Below are 20,676 nucleotides of genomic sequence, written 5' to 3'. Positions count from 1 at the left end.
TTCGGGGAGCTTGAGGTCTCCGGCGTGCAGTTCTACCATGCGGTTGGTCAAGAAGTCTTGAATATAATTGTAGCTCGTTACCCCCATGTTGAGTCTTGATACTTGTCCTAATATGGCTGAGTGTTTGACTTTGTCGAATGCGCTTTGTAAATCGAGACCCAGAATTACTTTGCTGTCTTGTGTCTTGTTGTCGACGATTTCTTGTTTGAGTTGTAACATGGCATCTTGTGTGCTGAGTCTGCGCCGGAAGCCGATAATCGTGTCAGGATAGAGGCCTTCCTTCTCTAGGTATTCCTGCCACCGGTTGGCGACCACGTGCTCCAGCACCTTGCCCACGCAGGACGTCAGCGAGATGGGACGCAGGTTGCCGATGTCCAGTGGTTTGCCCGGTTTCGGAATCAGGATCGTTCTTGCCGTTTTCCCACTGTCGGGGGAGCTTGCCCGAATGCCAGCATTCATTGAAGTAATCGGTTAGGGCCTCTATCGAAGCGTCGTCCAGGTTGCGTAGCATCTTGTTTGTAACGAGATCTGGGCCGGCTGCTGAGCGGGTGTTGAGCTCGTGCAGCGCTACCCATACCTCTGATATGGTAATGTCTCGGTCGAGCCACGCGTTGGGCGGCCCCCCATACGGCGGGTGGGTTTCCGTTGGCGTGTCTGGCAGATACTTGGCTTCCAGGCTCCTGATAACAGCGTCTTTTCCTTGTTGTTGTGTGATGGTGTGCATGAGGCGGGCCAGGCGGTCGCGCTGGTTTGACTTGGTCTTTGTTTCGTCTAGGAGGTGCCGAAATAGATTCCATGTACAACTGCGATGCAATTCCCTGTCAGCTTGGTTGCAGATCTCGTTCCACTGTTGACGGCACAGGAGCCTGCAATGTTGTTCAATGGCCCTATTTAAGTCAGCCACCTTCTTCCTCAATTTGCGATTCAGCCGGTGCTGCTTCCAACGCGCCTGTATCGAACGTTTGGCCTCTATCAGGTGGGCCAGGCGGCTGTCCATGATGAAGACGTCCTCGTCTGTTTCTATGGTCTTTGTGGCTGAGCGCACTGCATCGCGGAGTTCCGCCGTCCAGGTTTCGATCTCTGTGATGTCTTGTGCTGTGGTGAGGCGCCCCTTACGGAATTCGTCCCAGTCCGTCCACTTATGTATAATGGTATTTCTCCGCGATTGGTTGGGTATCGTAATTTCGAGGATGTAGTGGTCACTGCCCAGGTCGACGCCCGTGTTGTGCCATGTTACTTTGCCCGTGTGGTCATTTTTTATTTTTTTCACCAAATAAGTGTGGTGGTGATAGGATAGGAATAAACTTTATTTGTCCAAGTGTGGTGGTGAAGTACCAATTAAGGAGAAAGGAAAAGAGGGCGTGGTTAGCCAGTGTGTAGAATCAAGCTTTCCCATTGTTTTGACCACACTTGCAACAACTTGGCAAATCATGAGCAGAAGCTGGCTACCGTTAACTATATCTGAAAAGAAGTGAAGAAGGCAACGAGTTCACAAAACCACAACTTTCAGCTACTTTCCAGAGAACCACATAACTGCCTGAATATCGATAAGTACGGACAGCTGGGCTAGTTGGTTATGATTAGCATTATGAAACATAGTTCCAGCGCACATTTGGACAAGGACGAGTACGGACAGCTGGGCGCCCCTCCGGCGTTCGTGTTGTCTTTCTCTCCTCGTCCTTGTCCAAATGTGCGCTGGAACTGTTTCATAATGCCTGAATAAATACCAATATATAACCAAATAATTCCACACTTGCACCACCAGTTACCCACCTATTGCAAAAGTTCAGTTCAACAAACTAGGAATATTGGACACAATGCTGTGCACGAGTGCTGCTGTTGCTGGACCAATTTCTGAGTTAGGAAACCTGACTGAACACACACCACATATACTATGCAATAATTGTAAGTGTACAAAAAGCAAGTGCTACAATTAGTGCATGCATTGTGTTCGTATGTAATCATGAAACCAGTATGCTCATTTTAAACCTTGCAAGACTGTGTGACATGGCATTTAATGTCAAAAGCAATGGTGATTCAATTTTGGTCTGCATAGAACAGCACATACACTTTAGAAAAGGAAAACTAATCTAGTTACAGCTGGGATTACTGTTTATTTGTGCAATGAAAAACTGCAGAGACAAAGTATCACTGCATCTTCTCTGCTTGGTATTTGTAGTACAAGTCCTTGCAGTCTTCTTCACTGATGCACTCCCAGCCAGTTTCTTTCACACGGTACACTGCACAAAAATACAACAGGATTAATAATCTCCCTGGCTCTTACTGACTGGCTGACATAAACAGTACAGGCACAGGCATAAAACTGTTTGTGCATGTGTTGCAAGCACCTCTTATTCACAATGTAGGTATGAATGGCTTTAGATCTTAGCATGTGCCCTTGTGTGTCTTGAGAAATTGATCATCAGCTCAATCAGAAGAGGTGTTTTTGTTGGAAAATTTAGAGCAAATTCTGCATGACAAACAAACGACAAAACCCAGCCTTCGAAGAAGCGTACACAAGATGAGAAAAAAAAAAAAAAAAAAAAGGAAAACCATACATGCTGGGATTAGCCAGAGTTTAATGAAACACTTGGTTCAAAAAGAACCAGCAGTTTTAGTGCCAAAACAATTATCTGATCGAGTGGCACGTCATAATGGGTGAGTGGGGGGGGGGGGGGGGGCTTTGGATTAATTTTCACCACCTGTGGATCTTTAACGTGCATGTTTTTGTTCAAGCTAAGCAAGCTAAGGCAAGAACTTACACATACAGTTGAACCCACTTCAACAATATTCAAGTGCCACGAAAATTCCATTGTTATAACTGTGTTGCATGAAAAAATCAAAATAGGGGGATGGCAGAGCGGATATGAGAAAACTATATAGGCAGGGAGGCCAGTGCCCCTCCCCACCACCTTCCTCTGCCCGGCTGCTGATTGTGTTCACTCATTTAACTGCGTCCTGGGTGCTCCCATCGCGTGTAACAAGCTGTGGCTCTCGGCATTAAAGAATGGCACTGCTATAACAACTACAAAGAGGTGTCATGCGTGGCAAGCGATATGCGAGCACTGCCGAGGCATCATTTTGGTGGCCCCAAAAGGGGCCTTTCAAAAATTGCAAGAAGGCTGCCGTGGCAGCCTGTCAGCTTGATAAATCCAGAAGAAACGCTGAGGAGAGATCGCCATAAACATGTCACCATGCATTTCTCACTGGCTTGCACGAGAAAAGTCTATGCCCGCCAGCCATGCATGCTTTACGTGAAGCTTGCAGACATCCTTCTCCAAGGCATCCAAGTGCTCCACGTAGTGCAGTGGAAGGCTGCTCGCGAAAACGAAGCCCCGGAGTGACTGAATCATGCCGGGCCTCCTGTGAGGACAACGTTGAGGCAGCCTGCCCTACCGCGTCATCGATGCCGTCGTCGCTATCCGATGCAAGCACGTTCACGACGTTCGGTTAGAAGCACTTAGTTTCAAAATCTATAGCCGTGCACATTTTTTTCACCGGCAACGTCGTGCATTGCCGTTGATCAGCGGGTGGATCAACCATCTTCCATTTCTCTGGCGAGTCAAGCGAAGTTGAGAAACTGCGTGGCCAGGAACGACTTCGACACAACCAACCAAAACGAACGCAAGCGATTAAGCTGTTCGCAGAGCTGTACTGGATGAGGAACCAGCGAGCAACATGCAAGCAATCTGCTTGTGGCGCAGTTGGTGTGGTCCATTTGTGTTTCGGAGGGTGGGGTAGCGTAGAGCTATGGGCGCAGCCCATTCGTGTTTGGAGGGGTGGAAGGGCGAAGGGAGAGAGCCGCACAGAAATGGCTGGAAAATGAGCATGCAGCGGCTGTTGGAGCAGCGGCCCATCGTGCAGCGGCTCGAATATCTCGTTTTCGTTTTTTCTTTTCAAGGATTTCGCATTTCACTACCTTTCGGCTCAGACATCCAGCAGCCAGACTTCATCGTTATAACAGATAATGCGGCATCGGGGCATTGTAGTAACCGAGTTATTTCACCATGGAAAACATACAAAAGTCGACGGTGCAGCAGCCTATTGTTATAAATCATATTTTGTTAAAACTGGTATCGTTATAAGTGGGTTTGACTGTAATAATATGGCAATTCTATGAAAGCTAAGCTAAACAAATATTGAACACCATTACATTGTTAATAAACGTTGATCAAACACAGGTGTCCAGTGCTGCACAATCACCTTGCTCAGCATGAAGAGGAAAGCACAAGTCGAAGGGGGTCGAGGTTGGAGGGGGGTGGGGGAGGGGGGTACAAGTGCCCCAGAGACGAGGACACTTATGAATGTGACTGTCAAACACATCATGCTTGATGCATAAGTTGTTAAAATACAACCTTTATGCACTCAGCTGTTTGGAATTCGTCAAGGATATTCTACAGAACTGGCACCTATCACATTAGAGAAGTTAGCAATTTATTGACAGGGGCCTAATTATGGGATCTGTATTTATCGATCTGACGAAAGCCGTTGATACCATAAATCATCACATACTGCTTGTCAGACTTGAATCATTCGGCATAGCTGGTCCTTCTCTAAACTTTATTCAAAACTACTTGAGTAACCGTTCTCGGAAGGTAGAAGTTGGTCATATCTTGTCATCCAAAATTATCAAGGTAGCAGTCCCCCAATGATCAATTTTAGGCCCCCTCTTATTTTTGCTCTTTAATGACTTACCTATCATTCTTAACAAGACAAAATGTATACAGTACTACATGCTGATGACACAACAATCTTCATATACAGTAATGCAGTTCCCACACTCCGGTCTAAACATTAACCTAAACATTATTTTATGGTGCAAAAAATAACCAGCGGCTCATCAATTCCATAAAAACCACATTCATGGTGTTTCAATCAAAGTTCAACCTTCTGTTAACAGTGCTGATTATGACTTACTGGTTTCAAATGAAGCACAATTTCTTGGCGCCATAATAGATACTGAACTCAAACTTCATGTCCATGCTTGTTCGATGTTGAAAACGATTGCATTCGGCATCCACATCACAGCCGAACCCACTTATAACAATACTGAAGTGCCACGAAAATTCCTTTGTTATAACCGATAATTTTTATAACTGGATTGCATGAAAAATCAAAATAGGGGGATTGCCGGGCTGTTGTGAGAAAACTATAATGGCGGGGAGGCCAGTGCCCCTCCCCATCACATTCCTCCATCCAGCTGCTGATTGTGTTCACTTGTATAACTCCTTCCTAGGCGCTCTGATCGCGTGTAACAAGCCGTGGCTATCTGCGTTGAAGAATGGCACTGATATAACTGCAAAAAGGAGTCACAGATGGCAAGCAATATGTGAGCTCCACCAAAGCATTGCTTTGATGGCCCCAAAGGGGCCTTTTAAAAAATGAGAGAAGGTTCCCGTGGCAGCTTGTAAGCTTGAGAAATCCATAAGAAACGCCACAAGCATCTCGCCCCATATTTCTCACTGGCTTGTATGAGAAATGTTCGTCAGCCTTGCATGCTTTACGCGAAACTTGCAGACACCCTTCTCCAAGGCATCCAGGTGCTCCACATAGTGCAGCGGAAGCTTCCTCGCAAGAACAAAGCACCAGAGGGACTGAATCATCTGCCGGGCCTCCCGTGAAGGCAACGGTGAGGCAGCTTGCTCTACCACGTCATCGCTACTGTCGTCATCGTCGCTATCCGATGCAAGCACACTCACGACAATCTCCTCATTGGTTAGAAGCACTTAGTTTCTAAGGTTAGAAGCACTTAGTTTCTTTTCAATGGCAACATCATGCATTGCCGATGATCAGCAGGCGGATTAGCGGGCGAATCAGCCATCTTCTGTTTCAGCGGCGAGTCAAACGAGGCTCGGAAACCACATGGCCAGCAACGATTTTGACGCAACCAATAAAGATGAATGCGAGCTGTGCTGAATGAGAAGCCAGCGAGCAATCTGGCAGTAGCGCAGTTAGCGTGGTCCATTCGTGTTTCAGATGGTGGTGCGGCATAGAGCTGTGGACATGGCCCATTAGTGTTTGGAGGGGTGGAAGGGCGACGGGACAGAGGCGCATGGAGAAGGCTGGAAAATGAGTGTGCGGTGGCTGTCAGGGTGTGATGTGTGGTGCGCGACATGGTGCCGTGATCGGGACGGTCGAGAGCAGACGACGCTGAGTGCACGCGCGCCGAGGTGGAAGAAGGAAAACAACGACGACGAAGAGCGTCCGGCACGAGAACGTGCGGCGCAGGAAAGACAACAAAAAGAAAAAAGCAACCAATCAAGAAAGACCACGGAGCGTCGGGCAGCCAATCCGAGAATGCCAAATCGGCCAGACCACAAGAAAAAGCGTGGTGCGCTGGCAGAACGGGGGGGCGACACGCAAGAGGACACGCAGGGAGACGCCGGGGAGACGCCAGGAGAGTCCCAGGAAGCAACGGCAGGAGGAGGTCAACCACCGGAGCGGGCGTTGAAGACGGGCCGTCGGGTTCCGGACCCGAGCCCACCAGGACTTCAACCGCCCGGGGCCTCCTGCCAACCTGTTCCTGTGCGTCGCCCGTCTACCTGAGCGTGCCGTCAGCTCCTCAAGGCCGGTGAGCTTTTGCGCCAGTGGGCAGGACGAGAACAGTCGGGCTTCGGGCCCGAGTTCTACGCCAGCTGCCCGGCCAGAACACTACCCCCGTCTGCCGTGCTGCCTGCTGCCCGATGCCGGCGTTCGAGCTTCCGCGCCGTGGGCGAGAGGGGAGCAGTCGGGCTACGGGCCCGAGCTCTCTGCCCGGCCAGAACGCCGCTGCCGTCCACTCCTGCCACCCAGCCGCCAGCGTTACCTCGCCTCGCCAGAGCAGGCGCGCTCCCGGCGCCCGGTCGGTCAGCTTACGCCGCGACCTTTGGTGAGACCGGCGCCACTCCTTCTGCCACCTTCTCACCGCGTTGCCGCGTCCCCGCCCTCGTGGCAAGCCCGGACTCGCGCCCTCGTTAAAGCCCTATGTGTGTTCCTTACCGCAATGTCCGCTTGAGTGTTTATTTTATGCATGCTTTCTGTTTCTTTCTATTTGCTTTTTGCCTTTTTAGTTTGATTAAAAATCTTTGTGTGTATGCTCAAACCAACGGCTTTGTCCTCAATTGGGTTCCCGGAGGCTCCGCCTAAGAGAACCGTTAAAACATTGAGTACACGAACCTTTGCCCCCATAAGTGGGTCACCACACAGGGACAACGTTCAGCAGTTCGAATTTCTCTTTCTTTTTTCTATTCAAGGGTTTCGCATTTGACAACATTTCCGCATGGACACCCAGCAGCCAGACTTCGTCATAACCGATAATGTGGCATGGGGGCATTGTAGTAAGCGGGTTATTTCACCACGGAAAACATACAAAAGTTAATGGTACAGCAGCTTCTCATTGTTAAAACCGGTATCGTTATAAGTGGGCTCGACTGTAATACCAAGACATCTCCAGTTAAACCACGATATAACAAACTTCAATATAACGAAATTCTCGATATAACAAAGTATTTAACTTTTCTAACCCCTTGTCCATAGAAAACATTGTATTTAAAACCTAATTATAATGACGTGCATGTGCGATTTCAGTATAACGAAATTTCGCTTCCGCCGCAAAGGAATGCGGAGACGATAAATGGAAACTTCAGCGGATGCACATGGCCAAATGATCGAATTACAAGCAGCTGCTTGCAAACGCACCCCTCAAATAGCGCTGGTGCGACAAGAGGGACAGCCTAAGTGGAGCGCACCATGTTCCTTATAAAGTCCAAATGCGATAAGATCCTATCGCGCCCCATGCACTTTGTGCTATAGGCGCGAGTGAAAGTGTGCGAGGGTGAGACAAGAAATGTGGTGGTTTGAGGAGTGCCGCCTTCCTGCGCGAGCAAAGGGAAAGCCGGGGAGGGATGTGAGCTCACGCTAATGCGATCAAGCGCGCGCGAGGGAGCGGGTGGGGGAGGAGTGGGGGGCAAGTTGGCGTCCGTCTGGTCTCAGCGGCCGTGGCTGCACATGGCTGTAAGCGCGGCTGAGCACATACGCAGCCGGGCACCCTGCTTTAGAGGTAATCTGCCGCGTGTGCAAAGAGTGGGCGTGCCGAGAAGGCGTGGCACCATGTAAACTGTCTTACCGCATGTTTAGTATCGGAGGTTGCGTAATCTCGAGTTTCGGTGACCCCTTGGAGGGAGAGGCAAACGAAGCATTCGCGCCCCTTTGCCCGCGATGCCATAGAGAAAGAATTTGCGATGCTATCAGCCGCGGGGGCTTGTGAAAGAAACTTGAAGCTCTAAATCATGGAAGCTACGAAGGGAGCAAGCCAACGTGATGAAGGATGTTCAAGTGCAAGGATGCATGTGATGCTCCAAGAGTGTCATGACAGGACATGTAATACGTGCACAGGGCCAATGGTGCCAAAGTGAAAGCAAGCGCATGCATGCATCAGGCTATTGTGATTTCATGACAAGGCTATCATGAGCCTTGTGAACAAAGCTCCCGTACAGGAGTCGAAACATCATTATCATTTGTTTGTGGTCGTCATGTATTTTTACCTTTAACAATGAAGTTAGTTAATCAGGGTTTAATGGCGCAAAAGCGACTAAGCCCATGCTGCGCCAGTCACAGGACAGTATGAGATCCAATATTAAGGCAACAATAGCTGTGTTACCTTAAAGTCGATGTAGATAACCGGTTTCATCTAAAAACTAACAAGTTAGTGAATGGCACTAGTGGATCATCGCCCAATATTAAGGCAGGGTGTAAAGGTACATGCAAGTGATAAAATTTTTTAAAATGTTTCCGCCTCTGTGTTTCAGTGTCTGGACATGACATAATGATGTGGCTTACTGTAAGCGATTTATGACATTTCTTGCATGTTGGTGGGTTTTCGTTTCTTTGCTTGTAACACCTTAAAATGGTTTTTTGGGGCACTCTATTTCGAAATTACATTTGGTTACTTTTTTCCAGAAGAGCTGGCAGCATTTGCAGACACTGTTACTAATGGTTACCAATGTGACCTAGCAAGTAAGCGCTAGTGTTGTTGATGTTAGTTGAGCTTTCGATGGCCTTTCACTATCTGCCTGATGATGGTTAGCAATGCGAGAGAAAAAGATCACCGAAAGTATTTATTTGGAAGTTGACAAGCAACTCTGTTACATTGCAGGCAGAGATTCGATAAATGCACAGCATTTTGAGAAAGGTGTACTGTAGATTGTAGCCTGGAAAGACTTGACTGTAGAGTGTTCTCTGTGGGTGCTACGCGGAAGTGTGCGAATTCTGCTGGAGGTACTGCTGACTGTAGTATATCCTTTTCAAGTGCATTCACTCCTTTGCAATTGCACACCGTGTCATCTGCTCAGCAGCTTTTGAATTCGTGGTATATGATGAGCATGAGCAAAGGTCCTACATGTCACATCACTGCAACATATCATGCAACAAGCAAAAAGAAATCTCTTTAATCCTGCCATTAATCAGACTGTTAGACTCGAAATTATATTCTGCTGCGCAAAGATATTGCCCGCGTACTCCTCGTACCTTCGGCAGCACTGTAAACAACTTGCGAGATGGAGTGTAGTTATCACTAGAAAAGAAAATGACAGCCAAACTTCCTGCACTCAAATCCCCAGTGCTGATACATCAGTGTGGTGACCTCACGTATTTGAAAGTATTTCTTTGTATTTGTGCCACTGTATCAGAGTAAACGCTCTGAAACTGGTTTGTGAAAGTCAAGGCAGCACTGCTTCCGGTCTTGTTTCTGCATTGTCACTGTTCTACTCAAGTTGAGCTTTATATGCAACTCTCCCAAGCAAAAGTGTATGAACTAAGGATTCCACAATAAAGCTGATTTTCTTCACCTATGAATATAACAGGAAATTGAGGACTGCAGACAAAACTTGGTATTGCGAACTTTCCAGTGCACTCACCAATTTCAGTTTGTGTCTGAATTACAAATAAGTTCCACAGAGCTTATAGTTTTTATACTTTTGCTCATGGGTGTACACCTAGAGGACAATAGCTTTTCCCTCTTCCTCCTTTCCCTTGTTTGTTGTATCACAGTTCATCTTCAGATTTTCAGCACTGGTGTTCTGCTTTGTTTTGTTGGTCTTGCACATAATTTTCCTTGATGCTGGTTACAACTGCTGCATGCACCATTGTGCATGCCAGAATGGGTATATTGCAAGAAACTTAGCACGTGTACATTGTCAAAGTCATGGGGGCATAACTGGTTGGAAAGAGCTGGAAGGTGCTATGTTCATAACCAGTTCCAGGACTGTCTTCTTTTTAAAAATCTTTTACATGTTTAATTTTATAGTCACCATTACCAGTCAGCCACTTCAGCACCAGCGACAAAATACTGGTGCAGCTGTGAATAATTTAGGCTAGCAAATGGCACAGTGGTGCATCTTTTGTTTACCACTCCTGTGTGGGTTATTTCTGCTAAGTGCCAAGCAAAATTGTGATGCTTAACCACATCCCTAAATTGAGAAAATTGTTTACTACAAGAGCATTCCAGGGAAATGAAACAGCATTTTTAAACCACTGCTTAGAGTTGTGTGTCCCAAATCTATGCCACAGACATTTGGGGGTCACTATGGTTGATGGCAATTGCAATGACCTGAAGTGGTAAGTTAACAAGCACGAAAATCTCGCCGATGTACATTTTTTTCTGAAACGTGTCTCCCACACAAGGTAATGAAACTGTGATCTTACACTAAGAGCAGCTCAGACATGCCAGTAAGTTGGGAAAGAAAAGGTGGGCCTAGCACATTCTGATTGCACATGCTTTGAGAACACCGACATACTGTATTTTAGTGCATATAACTCGCACCAAAAGTCACAGTAAAGTTGGCGTGCAGATTATCTGCAAATTTCACCGTAAAGTGCAGCTTCACGGCAGCGCATGCTTCGAATGGCGGACCTTGAGGTGTGGCTTCACTGCAGTGTGTACTGCGCTGCCATACCTCACAAGGATCTCCGCCATTCAAAGTTTCGTTATCTCCTAGGGAAACCAACCCTCTACACACCCGTGTGTTGAAACTCCCTTCACCTCTCCTTCATGGCTGCCCAAACTCCTCTTCTTTACGGTTCGACATTTTGCGTTTAGTAGTTAGCAAATAGCACATGCGGCGCCAGCAAACTCGCACGTCACCCGTTCCTAAAGCGATCTCTGAGTCTGTGCAAAGTGCTTAGTGTTGTGGCAGTGAGCTCAATCACCATTGAGATTTTCAGCTCTGTCACATTTCCTCCACTGCCGCTGCCCATGTGACGGATGCTTCATCCGTGCTGCCATCCTCCGTCGTGTGAATGCTAACTGCGAAGTGATCCAATTCAGGTCGCATATCACATGACTGATTCATCTATGATAATGTCCACCGTGTGAATCCAGCTTTATAAGTATTGCCAAAGAACGGGGAACAGCAGCTGGCCGAAGATATGGTGTGGACCGTGACTGTCTTTTGCAGATTTGAGCAATGTTGTAGGAAGTTATTTCCATGGATTATACGCGTGTACTTTCTTTCCGAGCTGTTGTAACTTGGGGTGCAGGTTATATGCAGAAAGATACGGTATATGTGATGGTGCCTAGCGAGATAGAGAGAGCTTGGCTTAGTAGCGCCTGTGGTGACCCCTTCACAAATGTTGCAGCCATGTGTCCATGCTGTGTCAGCTCTGCTTAGCGGTCCACAAGAATCCACAAGTACGTTTTTGGTTAGTGAATTAACCATGTGGAATGCATTTTCAATGTGATTTTGCCTGAGGTACTGGTGCATCTATTTCATGCTGGATAGTGATTACACTGTAATCAAGGCAGAACTGCATCTCAAATTATTGTCGGTTGAGGCTAGAAACAGGCGGAACACCATAGTGCTGCAATTACAGCATACACAATGCACAGTGTGAAATAGGTATGCTGACACCACACCCAAAAACATACGGCAAATACAGGTGACTCACGAAAGAATGACATTAGCAGGGAAGCGAAAGAATTGCTGTCATGAGAATTTTATCGATGCGAAATGAGACAGCACCAACAGCGAATGTTCTGCAAAACGAAACTTTAGCGTCAAAATTTCATTAGCCTACTTTGGTGAGCCTTGCTTGAGGTTATAGAATTATACCTCAATATAACGAAGTAGGTAAAATCGGCAATTTGCTTTGTTATATCAAAATTTCATTCTATTGAAATTCGACCTTTTATGCAATATATATACAGTCGCCAATCGATTTTTTTTCTTACACGGAGAGGGGCTGCAGAATTTTCCGAGTTATCTGGCAATCGAGAAAAGCAAATTTGAATGAGAAAAAAATTCATTTTGATGAATTTGGGAGTTGGCGACAAATGATACGGTTTCATGCCATGTCGATGATATATTCACATCAGCAGTACGAATTAAGCGAAGCCAACCCCGCTTTCATGTGCACTCCACCCCCGTGGCTGCAAAGGGGAGCAAATGCTTCGTCTGCCTCTCACTCCAACGGGTAATCGAAACTCAAGATTACACAACCTCCAATACTAAACGTGCAGCGAGACAGTTTACACGGTGCCACGCCCTCTTGGCATGGCCACTCTTTGCACAAGTGGCAGATTACCTCTAAAGCAGGGTGCACAGGTGCGCTTACAGCCATGGGCAGCCACCGCCGAGATGCGCCAACATACCCCCCACCCCACCCCGCTTACCCTTCGCTCATGCGGGAGCGGTTGTTGTGCTGCACGCTATTTGAGAGGTGCGTTTGCAAGCACTTCTCAGATAAAGTGCTTGTAATTCAATCGTTGGACCATGTACGTCGACGGAAGTTTTTACTTATTGTCTCGGCATTGCTTTATGGCGGAAGCGATATTTCGTTATGCTGGAGATAAGGGGGATGATAAGAGTGGCAAAGAATTTAGCAGAAGGATTTGCTAAATTTTACTGGCCCTGCTGTGACCGCACCAGGCACATTGCGAAGTGTAAAATAGGTGTGCTGGCACAGCATCAAAAGCACATGCCAATTACCACATTTCAATTACCGTCTTTGCACGATTCTATCGCGCCACCGATTGTAATGCACAGTTATTTTACCACCCAAATATCCCCAAAAATAACTTGGTGCAGATTCTACCATGCACATCAAGTGATGAAACCTGAGTAGACGCGCAACGTGTTGAAAAAATCTTATGGAATATACAAAAGCACACAGACACGCACACCGCTGAATCTTAGTGGCTAGTCGCTGTCGAAGTCTTACGACACCTCCTTTTCGCTGTCTGCCATCCACAGAAAGTCATCTTCAGTTCTATATAATGCATTAAAAATTCGTTTGTCACTGCCAATTGCCGACACGTCTCGGGAATGCATAACACATGCAACCCTGCCCAGTTACCCTGTTCTGCCAGAAGGATCGCCTTACGCTTGAAGGATGCCTAGTAATGAAAATGCCTTTTTTTCCATCCAGTCACTGGACTAGTTGAGCAGAAGCGCTATGACAGGCATATAGCAAACTGCAAAATGGCGACCATAAACCAAGATGTAAAACGATGACGTCTGTTCGATGACAGTGTGGCTAGCTATCTTCCAATGAGTTTTTTTTAAGTGAGTATCAGTACTGTATTTGATTTTGAGTCGAAATAATTACAACTAACGTGCATGTCAATTTGACCACACTTTTTATTAAAGAAACATGTGCATTAGAATCATGCAAATACGGTAATGCATTTGATTTTTCTTCTTTTGGGGTACTCCAAGGGATACACCAAAGTCATTTCAAAAAGCCAGAACTAGTACTTACCACGTACAATGCCTCCACTGGCAGAGTCCCTGAATGTGGCATGAAAAATGGCTTTGCGACCCAGCTCAAAGGCCTCCTCATCTGACATCTCGTAGCTGTAGCCATTGTCAAGGATACCATAGGCATATGTTGATCCAGAGCCACATGAATACAGACTACCTGGAAGCCGGTTGCCTTCATTATCCACATAGTAGAGCCCAGGGCCCTGCAAATCCATAGAAGGAAGCCAAGGTTTTTTCCTGCAGTGCATCATTACCGCTCGCAATCTCTGCCAGTGAACACAGGTTTAGTGCCGATGCAGGCACTAAACCTGTGCTCACTACAAAAACATGCCGATGAAAACACGGTAGCTCACCGATATAAATATTCTACACAATCATTACAACTGGTTATTTTTCAGGCAGCAGATGGCAGAGGTAATTGATTACTCTACTATGTAGGGTCTGTCAGGGTAACCTAGCTGGGATGCATGTCTAAACTTTCGCGCTTTTCCAACTTAGCTATTACAAAGTTTGGGTCAAGAACATGCTTTTTCTGCATTTCAGGCACCTACGTACAAGTAGAAGAGAGCAGAGGAAACTTTATTTTCATAGTACTCGGTTTTCAGAGTTAGAGACCAAAAAATCGAAAAAAAAAAAAAAAGAAGATCACTTTGATACCGGTATTTTCAGAATTTCCAACTATTATTCTACCACTTCGCCAAGTTTTGCTCACTCTAAATCAATATTTTAGCCATAATATAAATTTTTGGCACCAGTGTCGGCTAAATACGAGCCAAAGTTTCCATAAAAAAAGCATTTTTTTCCACGGCGCGTGACGACCCCCGCAGTCGTTCGGTTGCACCGACCCATATATCGTTTGAAAGAGCAGTCTCTCGTCGTCATTTTCTCGCCTCTACCGGTTCCGTCTGCGCATTGGCAGTGAAGAAATTCTGCCTAAAAAAGATGACCCAATGTGTGCTGTAATTGGTCGACAAAGGCACGAGACCCTAAGCTAGCCATGCCATTAGCTGGACTTGCGTCGTTTGCATCACTCCGCGACCGCTGTGCACACGCCGTGCGTAACGTTTGCAACGCTGACATAGATGCTGACCTCGACTCCGAAGTACAGGGTCCGGAATATTTGGTCGCGTGTGTTCAAACAAAGATTTTGCGCTCACCGCTGCAGCGTTCTTGCTCAAATTTTGCAGAATGGTCGCATTTAGGCGTCAACTTCGTTTAGTATAACACTTGGCACAATTAGTTGCTTGTTTTTTAAGACAAAAAATGAGAAACTTTTCGTCTATGGGGAAAAATGGCGTCTGAAAAGCTGGTCCGAGATGGATGGATGGATGTTGTAAGCGTCCCCTATGGAACTCTTCCAATCTCTTGCTATTATACTGCCAAATGTCCTACCTACGTTAAAAAAGAAAAATTTAGCAAGAGCAATGCACCGGTGAGCGCAAAATGTTTTTTTGAACATGCGCAGCCAGATATTCAGGACCCTGTACAAATTAGAGGGAAGGAAGATGAAGTCGGCATACAACTTCAAGAAACGATGCTCCACCGTGCCACTTCCCGATGACATCGATAACAGCCCACTCCCGCAGTCGAGCGACGCCAGAGGTCCCAATGGCATGTTAGGCCTAGTTCCCCGAAGCGCTCCTGACAATAGCCGCATGTCATCGACATTTCGGCACGACGCTACTGCTATTCTGCAGCCGGAATTTTTTCGGCGTATTGACAGTGAAGCTCAAGGAAAACTAAGCATTAGCGTCAACTCCTGCTACTGACCGAAAATTGGAACTACTAGATCGCGTTGACACTGCTGCCATGACAAACGAGCTGGCTATGTCTGCCAAGCATGCAGCTGCTGAAAACTTGCAGCGGGTGCTCAGAAGGCATCATCATAATGACACTAGCCAGACAGACTACATAGCTGGAGGCTACTAATGCAATAGCACTTGTATACATTCAAATATTTTGTGGTGTTCTGTTATAAAAATAAGCTCATTTTGTTTTTTCAAGTTTTCTCAGAATCTCATTTTTGGTGCTTTTTAAACTTGTTGAAGCGCTATCTCGATCTTCAGGGCACATAGAGCCATAATTTTAGCAGCGGCATGTAGCTACATGTGTGTACTACACAATGCTAGGAGCAGATTTTTCAATTTTCGCTTTTGTAAATTTTAAAACCTGGTTACTAATTGCACCACTTGATTGCCACGTCTGGAGACTGAACTTCAAATTGCTGTAAAACTGGCAATACCTGCAATATAAAAAAAGTAGTCCTAAAGTTGTGTTGCTTACACTCTGTAGTATCCAGCCATATGCCTTTTAAACATTCTGGCTGATACTCTTAATACAATTGTTCCGATAAACAATAGGTGATTAATCTTAATTATATCTGGAACCACTCAGTCAACTTAAAAAGTAATTATATTTTTGAAATCAGCAGAAAAACCTTTCTGGGAGACAATTTTTATTAAACTTAGTTAAAAAAGAAAAATAAAGGTTTCTGAACGCCTCTTCCCCCCTTAAAGGCGCCCTGAGCCACTTTTTATCGAAGTGCAGAAAGGCATTTGAAGTGAAAATAGGCTATTTCAGAGCTACTTTGCTACAAAAAGTACTTGAGTCCGTTCGGCAGAAGCCGAGTTACTGGCAATTAAACACTGCCTCCACTGCGCTCTCGTTCCCTCTTCACTGCCCTCCCTGCACTGTGAAGGCTATGGTGGAGGGGGATGCGCCCTCAACGCTCTGCTTTCTAAATGTCACCGTGGCATGCAGGTAAAATTTCATTTTGGATGCCATGACTTCAGATTTTGGTGCCTGCGACGCACTAAACATAAGCCAAACGCGGTTGTCCTCGGTGAGCTGCAGTGTGCTTAGCCAGTCCTGCTTAGCTCCAGCCCGGACGTGCAACTCCGAGCCGTGGAGCAAGTCGAAGAGGTCGCAGTCACGTATTGCCTGGCGGCCACCTGGCCTTCCTGACGAGCCCATGAATTAGCTCCCCACTCTGATGAATAAAGTAGTCTCTCTCTCTCTCTCTCTCTCTTGTGGCGGCACCCCATGGTGGCTGCAGTACCGACCCTACGTAGCAGACTGCAGCTACCAATATTAGCTGTGTATGGGAATCAACTTTATTACGAAATAAAGTGTCCAGAAGAGAATGAGGAGCAGGCTTCTGTTGAAAAGAGAGCGTTTGATAGAAAGGTGACTTTGCGCTCTGCTTGCGAGGTCCACGCACTGTGTACGACAGTAAACCTTGGCTGAGATTCACAGCAGCGTATGCTACCCATGCACTATGTTATTTCACCAAGCCCAAGGGGGTGGTTCAGAGCCCCTTTAATGCTTTGGTGGTTTACTGTACCATTTGAAGCATACCATTTGTACCATTTGAATTATCAACCACACACACATGCCAAGCTAAAGGTTCTTTTAATTCTGATTTTTTTTGCAGCAGCAAAGTCTCTCCTCTAGTTCCTTTTGTATTTTGCCACTGCAAATGACCTGTAGCGCCCTCCCTTGGGCGGCACCTAGAACCTGGATAGCACGCGCCCGCATGAGAAGAAAATAAAGACTGCGCCTGGCCGTGCCACGTGAAGCCACGGCTCGCAGTTCTACTGCGGCGTCGATTCGGGTCAGCTGTCTCATTCCTTCACGCCTGAGGCATAAGCCTACAAGTGGTGACCTACTACGAACACAATGACTGATCCGCCCGAACCCTTTTTCAGAACAGGATTCCCATCCGCAGGACGCCTCGTCGCTGAAGCTTCGCCTCCCACCCTTCTGGCCCCAGAACCTGCATGTTTGGTTTCACCAGATCGAGGCGCAATCCTGCCTCTACCGCAGCACCTCCGAGGCAACGCGCTGCTACCATGTCGCCTCAGTCCTTCCTCCTGATGTTGCCAGCAAGCTCTCGGACGTTCTTTGTGCCCTCACGGGCACTACACCATATCAGCACCTCAAGACCAAGGTACTGGAGAGATTCATGCCATTGGAACGCACCTGCCTCCAGCAGCTTCTTACCGAGGCAGACCTTGATGACCAGCGCCCCCACGTGTTGCTTCGAGAACCTTTCCTCCGATGCCTTACCCAGCTGATCCGCCTCGTCCTCGCGATGTGGCGATGTCATCCTCGACCGCCTGGTGGACCTTGCCGATCAAGTTCATCAGGCAAACTCCTTGTCCCTCACTGCTGTCTTACCGCCTACAGACCTGGCGATTTCACGCCTTGAAGCCTGCATCGATGACCTCGCGGCCTCAATCGCAGCACTCCGGAGCCCCCCCAAAGGACCCAGTCGCCTCGTCTCGGTCACAAAGTGCACACTTCCCTGTTCATGGCCGGGAAATGCCTGCCGGGATCACTGATGGCAGTGTGTGGTCTCGCTTGTTGTTCCAGCCGCCTCTTTATGGTAACTGACAAGTTCTCCGGCGCCCCATCCCTTAGAGACACGGGCACGGAAATCAGCATGGTTCTCCCAACTAAGGCTGATCGTTCTAGGTCGTCAGGGCAGTTGCTTCGTGCTGCCAATGCCTCGTCTCTAACGATCTATGGACTCTGATCTCTCACCCTCGACTTCAGCTTTAGCCACACTTTTTGATGGGCCTTTGCCATCGCAGACGTAATTCACCAAATCATCGGCTCGAACTTCCTCTCTTACTTCGACTTGGATGTCAGCGTGCGGCAACGTTGCCTCACAGATTCGTCTCTCCATCTCTGGAGTCCTGTCTGACCTTGCTCCTATGGGCATCCGCATGCCGATATCTTCCACTCCGTTCAAAAAGATCCTGGAGGATTTTCTGGAGTTAATAAAGCCATGCAACCTCACTCAGCCACCTAAACATACGGTGACACACCACATCGTCACTCATGGTCCAACAGCAGGTCCTTGACGGCACCGCTTGTTTGGGGACCGTCTAGCTATCACCAAACGGGAGTTCGACCCCATTCTGCAGCTCTGCATTATACGCCCGTCATCCAGCGCGCGGGCTTCTCCGCTGCATCTAGTGCCCAGGCATGATCCTGGTGACTGGCGTCCCTGTGGAGACCAAGCGTTGAACGCCAAGACTGGCCACAACAGCTACCCGCTGCCTCACATCCAAAACTTTACATTGTGCCTCGATGGCTGTGCCACTTTTAGCAAAGTGGACCTGGTTAAGGCATATCACCCAATTCTCATCGAACCCGCCAACATACCTAAGATTGCCATCACGACGCAGTTTGGTTCGTTTGAGTACGCGTGGATGCCTTTTGGACTTGGCAATTTGGCTAAAACCTTCCAGTAGTTCATCGCTGAGGTCACGCAGAGCCTCCTGTGTTCGCGTACCTTGATGTCCTCATCGCCAGCCCTACGCCTGAAGATAATGAGCACCATCTACTTGCTTTGTTCCAACATCTACAGTAGTACGGGGTGATTGTGTACGCCATCGAGTGTTTTTGGCGCATCTGAGCTTGAGTTTTTGGGCCATCACATATTGTCACGTGGTGGTGACGTAGAAGAACACAGTAGCAATACTGTGAACGAGAAAACTAACTTTTATTGGGCGAACTTGTGCCCACAAAACAGGCTACACTTATAGCACAACGAAAGCGGCGAACACAGTCGGCGATCGTCGGAAATCTGATGAGCGGGTCAAGCGCGTCGGCTTTTATACAGGATCGTCGAATGTTCCAGACTAATCGTTGGGACCCGCGTGCCTTCCACAAAGTTCTACACCATTCGAGTCAGGCGAATAAATCAGATAACAGAAGGTTCGTCGACAACAGACTGTGGATAGAAGCATCGATAACTTTCCAGAAACTTCGGATACATGCAAGCGCGTCCCGCGCTGTGCGATAAGATTTGTTAGGCGGCGAAACGTGGTCGCCCGATAAATATAAGTACACGTGTCAATACCCCCCTCTTAAAAAGCATCGCCCCGAAGCTACAAATATAAGAGAGCGACACACAAAAGGACACTTATTAAACATAAGTAACAAAACAACGAAAAGAAATCAAGTCTAAAAGTCAGTTACGCGAAGTCCCAAAGTTCGTCAACGCTGGTGGTACGGCTTGAGTCGCACAACGTGGACAATTTCAGGTCGTGAGCGACGCCGCTGTGACAGCGAAATGCCGTCTGGCACGACCTCATAGTCCAGTACGCCAATACGTCGGATGATCTTGTACGGTCCGAAATAGCGACGCAAGAGCTTCTCGCTCAGTCCTCGTCGGCGTATAGGGGTCCAAACCCAAACACGGTCACCGGGCTGGTACTCGATAAAGCGTCGTCGGAGGTTGTAGCGTCGGCTGTCGGTCCTCTGCTGGCTCTTGATCCGGAGGCGGGCGAGCTGTCGGGCTTCTTCGGCGCGCTGGAGATAGCTAGCGACGTCAACATTCTCTTCGTCAATGACGTGGGGCAGCATGGCGTCGAGCGTGGTCGTCGGGTTCCTGCCGTAAACCAGCTTAAACGGCGTGATCTGTGTTGTTTCTTGCACCGCCGTGTTGTAAGCGAAGGTTACATACGGCAGGACCGCGTCCCACGTCTTGTGCTCAACGTCGACGTACATCGCTAGCATGTCGGCGAGGGTCTTATTCAGGCGCTCCGTGAGACCATTAGTTTGCGGATGGTAGGCAGTTGTCCTCCTGTGGCTTGTCTGGCTATATTGCAGAATGGCTTGGGTGAGCTCTGCTGTAAAAGCCGTTCCTCTGTCGGTGATGAGGACTTCTGGGGCGCCATGTCGCAGCAGGATGTTCTCGACGAAAAATTTCGCCACCTCGGCTGCGCTGCCTTTCGGTAGAGCTTTTGTTTCAGCGAATCGGGTGAGATAGTCCGTCGCCACGACGATCCACTTATTCCCGGATGTTGACGTCGGAAACGGCCCCAACAAATCCATCCCAATCTGCTCGAATGGTCGACGAGGAGGTTCAATCGGCTGTAGTAACCCTGCTGGCCTTGTCGGTGGTGTCTTGCGTCGTTGACAGTCT

General features: G+C 47.6%; 1 protein-coding gene across 1 annotated transcript in view; it reads right to left on the bottom strand.

The window, feature by feature from the left end:
* Nucleotides 1-2,094: 2,094 nt before the first annotated feature.
* LOC126527668 (proteasome subunit beta type-5-like) overlaps nt 2,095-20,676 on the bottom strand; it is a 57,007-nt gene continuing 38,425 nt past the window's right edge. The window contains exons 6-7 of the mRNA XM_050175522.3: nt 13,735-13,939; nt 2,095-2,240 (exon numbers count right to left, since the gene is read on the bottom strand). Of these exons, the coding sequence (XP_050031479.1) occupies nt 2,149-2,240; nt 13,735-13,939 (297 nt within the window). The 3' untranslated portion in view covers nt 2,095-2,148. The remainder of the gene's footprint in view (nt 2,241-13,734; nt 13,940-20,676) is intronic.

The sequence above is a fragment of the Dermacentor andersoni genome, chromosome 1, assembly GCF_023375885.2.
Source record: "Dermacentor andersoni chromosome 1, qqDerAnde1_hic_scaffold, whole genome shotgun sequence".
Classification (NCBI taxonomy): domain Eukaryota; kingdom Metazoa; phylum Arthropoda; class Arachnida; order Ixodida; family Ixodidae; genus Dermacentor; species Dermacentor andersoni.
This window is presented reverse-complemented; position numbering and strand designations above follow the sequence as displayed.